Source organism: Uloborus diversus, unplaced genomic scaffold (assembly GCF_026930045.1).
Source record: "Uloborus diversus isolate 005 unplaced genomic scaffold, Udiv.v.3.1 scaffold_1164, whole genome shotgun sequence".
Taxonomy (NCBI): Eukaryota; Metazoa; Arthropoda; class Arachnida; order Araneae; family Uloboridae; genus Uloborus; species Uloborus diversus.
In genome coordinates this window covers 48,434-60,698 of record NW_026557837.1, presented here as the reverse complement: position 1 = coordinate 60,698, position 12,265 = coordinate 48,434, and the positions used below count along the sequence as shown (strand labels likewise).

Genomic DNA, 12,265 nt, shown 5'->3' with positions numbered 1-12,265 from the left:
AATCAAACTATAATCGACAGAACAAGCAATTAAAAAGTTTTACAATAATCAAAAGAACAAATAGTAATTAAACCATTCTGTTTTTACTTCATTTTACATAGTAAACGGAAGTATTTTAGTTTCAAAAAAAAAGAAAAACAAACTACGTTACATTTCTGCAAATCTACGTGCAAATATTGATCATTTGAAATATATTACTATATCAGTCAGAAATACTACGAGAAAAGGAATTTTTTAAAATATTTACTGAACAGGAAACCTGTGCATTGTATTCAGCGACGGTTGAACTGAGCAATTTGTCAGAAGTCGGGCGGAAATTGCATTTGAAATATTCTCTACTTGTTATTCGAAATCAGTCAATTACAAACTTTCATTTTACTATGTTCGGTAGAGAGAAAAATCATTTCGTGTCAAAGAAAATATATTAAACACAGATATTGTAGAATGCGGGTAGAATAATTCAGTATTAAAGTAATACGGGTGTGACTTTAGAAAGGATGTTTGAAAAATAAGAGAAAGGGCATCATACCTTGGGAGCCCGTGCCGACTTTTTTTGGTGACGACATCAATAGACCCGAAGACTGTGGAGTTGAGTCAGTGGTGGACAGAGGAGCTGCAGTGGAAAGGGCGGAAATGGTCGACGTAGGTGCAACAAAAGAGCTCGTGGTTGCCGGAGTCGAATCCGTATCTGACGGATCGATTGAACCACTGGTGGAGAACATCGGTCCAGTGGCCGTAGTGGGCGCGGCAAATGACGAAGAGGCAGGTGGGGTCTCATCTGTGTCAGATGGAACGAGGGAGCCACTCGAGGGGAGGACTGGAGCTGTCGCTGATTTAGGCGCGTCGTCCTTCGGCGTCGAATCCGTGTCGGATGGTGCCACGGACTCCCCCGACACCGATGGATCCCCAAATTCGAGTCTCCTCCTGGTGGCATTGATGTTTGCCACTCCTGGAGGAGTTGGATCTACGAATGGGGCCGACTCAGCGACCTCCCTCGGGGCTGGAATGCGTTCTAACAATACACGCATATCAGAAGAAACTACTTCCATCTGAGATTTTGTGGCCAGCCCAGCAGTGGTGGCCTGAACAAGCTCCACTTTAACCTGCCTTGCTTCGTCTGTGGCCGCCCTGACTTCGGTCTTCGCCACCTGGGCTTCGTTCGTTGCAGCCGTCAATTGCTGCAACTGCTCGTCGCTTCTTCGACGAGCGGCGGCCCTGGCCCTCCGCCTCCTGTTTCTGATGTTAACCACATCAGGGTCAACCCTGGGTGGAGGTTGGGGAGCCTCAAAGGTTTCCGGATCTGTCGAAATAAATTTAGTTGTGAGTTGTGGCCATGTATGATATAACAGAAAACATTCACTTCTGAAAAATTAAAAGCCATATTTGTGCTCATTTACGATACGAAAGAATTGCTTGTGCATTATGAAGATTTATGCATTAAAACGACATTTGACGAAAAACACACTTAAAAGTTCAACAACTTTGTCAACACCATTCGCTTTAAAAATAAAACGAATATTTTTTATTCTTCCAAGTTAGGGACCCCCTCCTCTCTAACTTAGGACACTTATTATTTTGATTTTCCTTTCATGTATTCAGTAACTGATAATAGCTTGGGACACCAACTAACATTTTAAAAAGTTTATTTTTCTACCAAATAGAGAAAAATATCATTAAATAGAAATGTTGTAACTGAATGATTTCAGAATGTACACTTACCCTTGAAAACACAGAGTGTCTCCCTAGATTTTTAAATTATTTTGAATGCAATATTTCTGCTTTCCCTCCAGTTTTGGGAGCATAAAAGCAAATGGTGAACCGAAATTACTATTAACATAGCTTATTTTTTAGCTCTAAATGTTTTTTATTTCACATCTTTTTACCTTCAGTTATTCATAATAGGTAAAATAAACTACGAATAAATTAGCCTCATCTGCACCTTCCGACTCATTTTCATTAATAGAACTAACACATATTTTCGCAAAAGTTTTTTTGCTCATCAATAGATTCATTTTTTTAACGACAACTGTTCTTTCTTGTCATAGTATGACACATTTGTCATCAGAATAGCCCTGAATTTATAAAATTTCGTATCTATACGTTTTTGTTAATAAAATTTATACACTATTTCCTAAATAGTCCTTAACACTTTTTATGCCTTAGTATCTTAACCTGGAGCAGTGTCCCAAGTTTGGAGCGTATTTGCAATTTCTCAAATTTATGAATGAATAAGTTTAACTGAATTGGTTAAGTGGAAATGAATTTGCCCAAATAAGGCACAGGTACATAGACGAGAAGAGTCGTGAAACAAACTCAAACTAATGCTGCTCACTTTGCATAGGTAACCAAAGCTTTTCCTTTACTTCAAAATAGCATATTTTTCCGAAATTTGCGATATCATAAAAATATCCAATTATTCTGATACATCAAAATTCAACTCACATAGCCTCATAAAATAACTCCTCATGTATCCTTTAACACCATTTATTTCTTACTGGTGGAATATCAACAGGTGTAAAAGACATTAAAACTAAATTCGGCAAAATGTTCCATTAGGGTACTGTCCTAAATATGGGTACCTGACTGTATACAAAAACTTGAAAAATAAAAAATGGAATGCAATGGCCATAAATAATTAATATATTTTTTCATGAAACATGCAAACTGAACAAAAAGAACAATTAACTACGTAAAGAAATTATTCACGTCTTCTCAAATACTAATATACAGTGACCCCATCAGCTGCGTCACTTGAGTTAGGGTGTAGAAATTGCTTACCTTATGTGTGCACAAGAACAGGTTGTGTAAAAAGCAGCTCAAATACCTAATTACAGGCTCTATTAGTTTTTAAGGACCATGAGACATTTATTTAGACTTCGAAATTTTCATAAGTTTTGAAACACAAATATAGGAAATTTGTTGTTGTAATTTAGGTAAAAGTTAACAAAATCTGCTAAAAAGGGCATAAATAAATTCTCTATCAGGTAACATTCTGTGTTTTGAAAGAAGTTTTTTGCAACGGATTAAGTTCCAGTTTTCACGATTAGTTCAAACAGGATATAAAACAAGTACCCCCACCTCAGCTAAAATTTTAAACTGCACCTACTTCAAGCTCAGAGTTAAGAGCAAAATGTTACTGTAGTGAATAAACTTGACAACTACTTTTCAATGGCAGTTTTGTTATGACTCAAAGATTTCTTTAAAACTAGGAACAGGTCAATTCAGATCCGAAAGCGAGGAAGGAAGGGGGGAGGGGCTCTTCGAAACTGTAATAACTCAATACTGTGTGTTTTCACCGTGTCGTATTTTTCTTCGAGGTTGAGGGATTATATTGTTCTAATTGTAACTGATTCTATTCCTATTCCGAGTCACAACTGACTACAACTCTATTTATGTCGAGGACTGCATACTAAGTGCCTTGCCTCCATTATTTTATATACCGATAGATGGCAGCACCATCACCGGATCGAACAGTTAGAGAATTTAGAACTAGTCTAGGAGCTAAACTCTGATTCTAATAAATTATTTCTGAACGGACAACTTAACTCTTCGCAAAACGTAGAAGATGGCAAGGATGACTTAAGTGGTAGAGAGCAGGAGTGGGGAACCAAACAATTTTCCAAAACATTATTTGTGGTAGCTCTAGTTTGATCTATAAGCTTTAAAAAATCAGGACGCGACTAGAATTGCAGTTTTAAACACTGCAACTGTCGTTTTCAGTTTTTATTTGAACATAACTTAGCCCACTTTGTTTTGTAACAGCTTTTCAAAAAAAAAATTAAAAAATAAAAATAACGGGCACTTACACCCGTTTCTACTCCACTCGATCCAAAAAATATCCTCTAGAAAAATTACTTCGCAATACACTATCGGGTATTGAACTTGTGTTGTCTGCACGTTTACTTTATTTATTCATTCATTTATTTATTTTTTGATAAAAGTGCGAAGCCAATGTTTAGCATTTAAAGTAGCCATTTATATTGGTTGTTATCGACCCATATATCTGCGAAAAGCAGATTACCTTGAAAACGAGGAAAAAAAAACGGGTTCGAAAATAAATTTTCTTTACCATTATTCAGGGTATTAAGGGATAAGGGACCTCATTCTGTAGTTGTAACAGTGTAGAACTTTAAAAATCGAGCAGTTTCAAAGGATTAAGCATTTTGTAACGTGATTAAGCAAAATGCATTTCGAAAGGGGAATAAATATTGGTTCGATAAGATCATCTTCCGCCGTATATCAAGTTCTTGAATACTAACCTTCGTCAAAGACCGCTCGATGAGTGGTAGCCGAAACCTCACCCAGGTAATCAGTTTCTGCAAAAAAATTGGCAAAATCTGTTTTAATACGCAAAAATATATTTATTGTAACTTCTAACACAATTTCACATATTCTATTATAAATCAAAGGAAAAGTTTGAATTTCGTCCTATCAATAGGTTTTGTTGCCGACAAAATTACATACTGGACGTTGTGTTTCATTTGTGTTAATTTTTAAAATTGTACTTTAAAATACAGATTCAATTTATTTTAGTTTTACGTCTGATTAAAACAACTGATCTGAACAATTAATTATTAGATCGGCTGAGAGTAGAACGATACCGCAAGATAAAATGAGTAATTAGTTTGCATAGTTTGAATGCAACAAACAAATATTGACATTAAGAAAGAAAAGAGCATGTTGTGGCCATCACGAAACTTTCTTCTTTAAATTTCTAATGAACTCTGATCGCTCCGCATGCTTAACGAGGAAGCAATATTCCTAACAAGACAATATTACACACGCAAAAATTTGACGACCGTCCCAATTTCCGAATTATCGCAAAAGCAAAACAAAGAGCGAAAATTCAAAGTTATTTTAAAAGACTTTCTTGAATTAATTGCAAATATTGAATTTGTTTGTAAACATAAGGTGGCAAGAATTAAACATTTTAAGTCATTGGAAGCAATATTCCTAACAAGACAATATTACACACGCAAAAATTTGACGACCGTCCCAATTTCCGAATTATCGCAAAAGCAAAACAAAGAGCGAAAATTCAAAGTTATTTTAAAAGACTTTCTTGAATTAATTGCAAATATTGAATTTGTTTCACATGACATATTTTTTTCTCTTCTGTAAAGTAGCGTATGTGAATCACGTTAGTTTAGCTCTGAGGTACAATTTGTAATTTATGAGCTATAAAATTACATAGATAATATTCCGATCATCACCCAAAAATTGAAAGCACGCGAAATCCGCAGACGACAGTCTTACGATTTAGCCTTAGCTATTTATCTGCACAGAAAAAAACAGCCCCTCTTGGAGCGATAGGCGCGAAAATTGAACAAACACCTGTTTACATATATGTTCACATTTCTTCTAAACTTCATCCAGAACGTAGCATTACTTCTTGAGATATAGCTCAAGAATTCTCTTAATGAATACACTCAATATACTCTCAATGAAAAAAAAGGAACGTTCGATTGCGCCAACCCCTTTTCAGCTTTGACGCCAAAATAGAATCACCTCTTATACGCGCTAAGGGCTACTTGTTGGTAAACATGTTTGATTTCGTTCATTTCTTGAGATATAGCTGTCACAATTTATGACAAAAACAATGTGTATCTCAGCCCCCATTTGAGCTATTGACATTAAAACGGAAATAGCACCTGTGCATGTAAAGGACAACATATGGACCAATGTTTGATTCCCACTGTTACTTTTTGCAGAATAGCAGGCACGCATAACTCAAGAAACGTTCCATTGCCCCGTTCCCTTGGAGGAATTCGCGCCAAAAGCCAATGGGCACAAGTTCACGTAGGGGCTTATATGTGTACCGAATTTCATTCGATTTCATGCGGTAGTTTTTGCTGTAGAGTGGCCACAAAAAATCGGTCACACACATACAGGCAGACATATTCGAAAAATGGTCGAACTGAACTCGGCACACCCCAAAACGTTCCAACCAGTCAATACTCGAAATTCGAAAATTTGCACGAATGCAGTACTTTCTCCTGTATATTAGATATAGAATAAAGTAAAAATTGTTAATAATTAGCCTAACCATTTCAAATCACAAAGATATTTCCAAGCAATAACTGAGTTTAGTGACAGTCTTTTTTTGCTCTTTTCTTTTTTGTAATCTAAGTAAGGAGATAGGGTGTGCATAAGGGCAACTATGTTTTTTGCTCCCTTCACAAAAATTAGAATGTTAAAGAGGGAAAACTTCCAAGGAGTTTGCTACTATGTAGAGACAGTTGAAACAGTATCATAGTGGACATACACAAGACATAAAACTCCATAAAACTCCCTCAAACAAAAAGCCTTTTTCAAACACATCGACTTGATCCGTTTACCATTGCTTCACTCAGAATAGAATTTAAAAATAATCTTCAATGCTGCAAATTGAGGAATCAATTTTACGGCATTTCAGTTTCAAAGCTTTCCAGGAAACATTTCTATAGTGCAATAATGAATAAAATGCAATTAAAAGCAGATAAAAGTACATGTGTCTGGAAGCAAAAATTATTTGCACTTTTGTCCCCGCAATCGAAAAATAACGTTTAAAACTCGAGTTATGCTCTGAGTTTTTTCTCTGAAAACTTTACGAAAAGTCCCCCAATGTTGGGAGTTTTTTCCACGGAATACATATTTCACTTGCCTTGAAGATGAATGTCCTACCACATGCAGATGGTGGAATCTTGTCGTACCTTGAATTTTTTGTAAAGTCTTTAAGTAGTTTCTCATACACTACATCACTAAAAATATTGAGACAGCTTCGAAAATTGGCATTTTGAATATCGAGATATAAGAGACTAAATGTGCTGTAACTTTTCCGCATAAAATGTACCATACAGCTGTCATTTAAGAAAAAATGAAATCATCCAATGGGGGGACCAATGACGAATTAAGGAAAGAGAAGGTTTTTCATCATCTTTCATTTGAAATAGCTGGATCTAAGTTATAAATGTCAATACAAGCTTACGTACTATGTGCAGTAGGGTGTCCCGAAAAAAAAGAGTTCGAATCTCTATTTGCAATCCCCCCCCCCCCAAAAGTTGCGTATTGGTTAGTACAAAATAGATATAAAATATAGTCCCCTTTGAACTCCTTGAAGGTTCTATCCAAGCTTTAATTTCTCCAAAAATAGGAAATTTTCAAAAAACTTTATGAAAATTAAAATTCTAATACAATTCAAATGCTTCATTTCCACACTATTTTCTTCGCACGTAAGACTTAATATTATGCTTTTTCCATAAATACTGATCTACCGACTCACTCACCTCTTTTATAACCCTTTCAGTAGCTGAACTCTGAAAGAGGAAAGCTTAAGGCATTATTGGTAAAGTTTCAACTGTATTTGGAAATCAACTGTTAACTTTTCCAAAAATCGATCGGAGGAAACCGAAGATTTAAAAACTTACTCACAAAACGATAAAAAGTGTTTGATGCATATTGTCCATGTAATACAAAAGTAAAATGTGACCCCGAGTTTGCTATCAAAAACCCTCTGAACTTTCAGTCATTAGCGTTCGTTAACGTGTGGTAATGGAGCAATGGAAGTGTATGTTTTTTAAACTGAACTGCTATAATTTGAAGACAATCTTAAGTTATATCTTAAAAAATATGCTTAAATTAGGTTTCAGAAAAGAGATTTAAATAGAATAAAAAATACAAATAAAATAGAATAGGAATATTTTGTGCATTTCAAGAACGTTGTATGTTTTCTAGAAATGAAAAACCATCCCCCTTTTTTAGCCATTAAAACAGAGAAAAGCAAACATTGACCGGTCATTTAACTTTTAGTTAAAAACGTTATAACTTAATATATGGAAGAAAGAAAGAAATCTCTTACAGTTACAGCAGCGTTTTCCGATTGATATTCTTTTGAATAGTATGCCCTTCTGTAATTCAACTTATTTGTATTTCTTCCTTCATCCACAGCCGTGGCCAATTACAAGTTCTCAAAATCGGCAAAGTAGGTATTTCATTGAATTTCTTTGAATCACCGGATCCACGAGGTTTAGGACATTATGAGACCAACTAGCATGTTTTTATTTTCCCTTTTTTAAATATGTCTGTTCTTGAATCACACTGAAGCATAATTTTTTAAGCTATGAGTTACGAGTATCTTCATATCAGTAGTAGTAGAGTTTAAAAAATATAAAACTCTATAGCGCCATTAGCACACATTACCGAACGATATTGACTGAAAGGTCTTTTATCTTTGACGACAAGTTCAGGGTATCATTTTCTTTTATGAATTACATTGACAATATGCATCAAATACGTTTCTTGCTGTTTAAGTTAGGTTTTAAAACTTCTGGCACAGTTAATAACGGTTGATTTTTCAAAATCAGTTAAAAGTTTAACGATAATTCATTAAATGTTTTTATTTAACAGTCTGGCTGTTTAAAGGATTTTCACACAGGTTAATGAGTCTATAGATTAGTATGAAAGGTATACGCTAGATATGACTTAATAAGAAAACATACTTGCGATCATCAATGCCAAAACTTAGTCACAAGTCCAATTTTTTTAACATTGATTCAAAAGTGAAATCTATTAAAACCATATAGTAATTTAAAATATGTGTACATTCCTTGAAAAAAATAATAACTGGACTAGAAAAGAAATGTCAGTGTGAAAAAAACCCTTTAAAATGTCAATTTTTTTCATTTCGCGAAATTTTAAGGCTTACGTACGAGATAAAAACTGTAAAGAGTAAACAATTTCAAAGATACGTGAAAATAGTTAAAAAGAAGCAATTGAATGGTACTTAAAAAATTTTTATTTTCATAGAAGATTTTGAAAATTTACTATTTTTTCAGATTTAAGCCTCGTTGGAACCCCCAAGGTGTTCCAAATGGATAAGTTTATATCTGCTTTGTACCAACAATACACAACTTTGGGGGCGGGGGTGTTATTGCATTACATCTTTTTTTTCGAAACACCCTAATGTGCATACATTCTACCTGTTTTCGTAAAAGTGTCACATTCACAAAGGTATAAGCTTTTATAAAAAATGGAATTTTATTTGAATGGTTTAGGGTAATACAACGTAGAGTTTCAATAGTGTTACTCCTAGTAAAATAATATTTGAAAATAGTCCACTATGATTCAGTGAGTTTTAAAGAGGAATTAAAATACAGCTCATTAGATCGCTGATATCTTTAAATTTTTTTTTTTAATTCAAATCAACGGTCTTTGTGATTTTTGAAGTTTACTTGTTTTTGCAAGTTTTAAGCTTCATAACTTTAAATCTTTCTCGCATGGGCGGTAAAAAAATTTCTTTAAACGTTCATATTGAATGTTTTCACTCTTAGACATGTATTGTACTTAATCTGTAATGTGCAAGCAATTTTATTTGGTTTCCGTCGATTATTAAGCACACAAAAAACGTCAAGTTTCAGCATTTGCCAATTGCTGGTGTCGAATACAAATCTTGTTTCTTTCAAATATCTCGAAAACTCATTTCTGCAACTACTGCACTTTTCATTTTTACGGTAGTTTTGTCGAAATTCTAATCTGTACTTTCGCAGAAAAGAAGAAACATTCAACTACGAAGTATTGTATTGTTTTGAGAATAATTTTACTGGCATAACCGCAATGCCAATTACAGTATTTCGAAAATGCGTAGGACAAACTATGGAGACTTGAACCATTTGTTTTGTAGAATAGTTCGAACGAAATAAAAAACATAGTGTGCCATTTTGCGCATAATATGGCTGAAAATAATAGCATATTTCTAAATAGAAATGGTACAGAAAATTATATACATCACGTATGTAAATGGGAAAAGCGTCCCTAGAGCTGGGGAGACTTGACCCAACACCTCAGGAGCCATGCCCCCCTTCATGAATGTAAGAAGACTCATTGGATATTGAAATCAAAAACGAAAGTTTGATGGTGTTTTTGCTTTGATAAGCGATACTTGGAAAGTGAATGTACACTCTTTAGGTGAAGTGTTATAGATTTTATAAAAATTAAACTTATTGCACATTGGAAGAAAAAGCAGAAGTCTAAATCAAAACTTTATCAGCTAAGACCGAAATAGTATTTAAGTCATTCTATTAAGAAACAAATAACGGGGCTTAGAGATCATTAGTATATTAGTTATTTATCAAAAAAATATATATGCAAATTAGACCAAAATATTTTGGTTATTCCTTAAAATCCCCTTTTCATTCACAATGTCAAAGTTATTGCTTAAATAAAAGAAAATCATTAAGGTCTAAATCACAATATTTTATCTATTCATTAACGAAAAGTCATTGAAAAATATCAAATTAGTCTTAGGGTCAAGATTTCCTCATTAGCTTTGGGTCAAAGCTCCCTAGCTAGCTTTCTTTTGTTTACTTTAAATTTTTAGCAACTTAGTTTAAAGTTATCTAAAACTTCTGTACATCGATAGATAGCTAGAAAAGTGACTAAAGCATGTATACTTTTAAAATTCATTTCGAAAAAAAAATATAAAAGAATTCCAAAATCTTCAAAATTTCCTTTTTTGGAGCAGTATCATTTAACACTAAAGTTCTTAAAAACCACTCATAATTATGAAATAGCTTAGCTCTGTAAAATACTTGTGACTGCTCAACCAATAATAGGACTAAAATTGTCCCTAAATATCATTTTCGTGGAAAAAATCCTCATGGGTCAAGTCTCCCTAGTTTCCCATATATGCCGAAGTCAGAAATGGGGTTAAAATGCATATGAATGTATCAACCACACAATATACTAAACAGTTCTTTTAAAAGGCAAATTTATTCCTATACTATATAAAGTCATTAAAAAATATTTGTGTTGGTGAAATTTCTAAAGCATGAGAGGCAGGCTCTGTGGACACGTGTACAGTATTTTTTAAGTTTCGCCAAGGTAGATCAAACTAGTACCGAAGCACTAGCGTATCACTGTCCTTGGTTCTTTCGAAAAGTTCAGCAATTTGGTCTAGTTTATGCTCTCTTGTATGAAAATGTCCACCAAATTGCAGTTATAACGTGAACTATTGGCAATTAAAACAGGTTTTCGGTCAAGAGACTACTTGCTACATGGCAGTTCCAATATTCTGGAAAAAGATTGTAAGAAGCGGCACTGATGGCTACGTACTCCATTGAAAAGATTTATCTTAGCAAATGTGCAACTAATGATTTTTACATCATGTTTTGAAAATGTCACGCGGTTAAATAACTGAGAGTGTGTTTTATTTAAAGAGAGTGAAAATAAAAGGGTTACTCTTATTTGTTCGTAAATCTTCGGGTAAAATTAGATTATATAATATTTTACTTTCTCATTCTTTTTCGATTATTTACGATAATTGGCTCTATTAGTTTTAATAGGACAAATTGCCTCTGCCAAGGATTGTGAACCCGTCACATAGTTACGTGACATGGGTTGATGAGGATTTTGTACATGTCAAAAATGCACCGACATATGTTGGACATGTCGGATCATGTACAACGTTTTCAGAGCCCACAACCAAATATGTAAGATACCAGGGCCCAACCACTACGCGACACTTCTGACTGTATCGCTATTGAATTTCCAGCAAAACGAAATTGAATAATACAGTTAAAGTTATTTAATACTGTTAGTAATTGTAACACTTTTTACAAAAAATGTTGATTACTTACTATGCTCAAGGCAGAGCACTTTGTATTCCAGGGTCTTAATTTGCTCTTTCATTTCTTTATTCTCGTTTTCCACGAGTGTCATCTTCCTCGTATGCACCGTCTTCCACCTTTTAAACTCGGCTATGTCATCCAAAACCGACTGTGGTGTGGCCATGTCTGGAAAACGAATAATTAATGTTTCAAGTATATACGTAACTCCAATTGAATTAATTTTTCCTACCAAAAACCGTTTTTAAGAAGTCAAAGATCATTACAGTGAATTCCCATGAGGTTTCATAGTTGTTTATTTAGATATAAAGCGTTGCGAACACATATGGCAAATTCAAGTTAGGGTTTTTTCATTTCTTAACTATAACTTAGCTCCTTCAGAAGACCTACAGGTGCTTTGTTTCGCATTGAATTATCCTTCTTAAAGTACGCAGAAATAGATACCATTCTGACTGATATCTATTGAAACTTTGTTAAATTGTTTTTCATAAAATATTAAGAGTTGAATGTACCATTCCGTTCAGCCATTGACAATAATTCCATTAGAAAACCATTTCTGAACTGAGAACGTTCTTTTGAATTTGCAGAGTTTGTTCTACATTTTAAACGCCTACATCAGGAATCTCCAAACTATGGCCTGCGAGAATATAAGACGTGGTCGGCGG

At 34.2% G+C, this 12,265-nt stretch overlaps 1 protein-coding gene across 1 annotated transcript; it reads right to left on the bottom strand.

The window, feature by feature from the left end:
• Positions 1-529: 529 nt before the first annotated feature.
• On the bottom strand, positions 530-11,766 carry LOC129232338 (uncharacterized; the record flags this gene model as incomplete). The annotated part of the gene is made up of 2 exons (XM_054866489.1): positions 11,613-11,766; positions 530-1,300 (listed from the first exon to the last, which is right to left on the bottom strand). Coding segments are annotated over exons 1-2 (925 nt in total), but the record flags the coding sequence as incomplete, so codon positions are not given.
• Between the last annotated feature and the right edge of the window lie 499 nt (positions 11,767-12,265).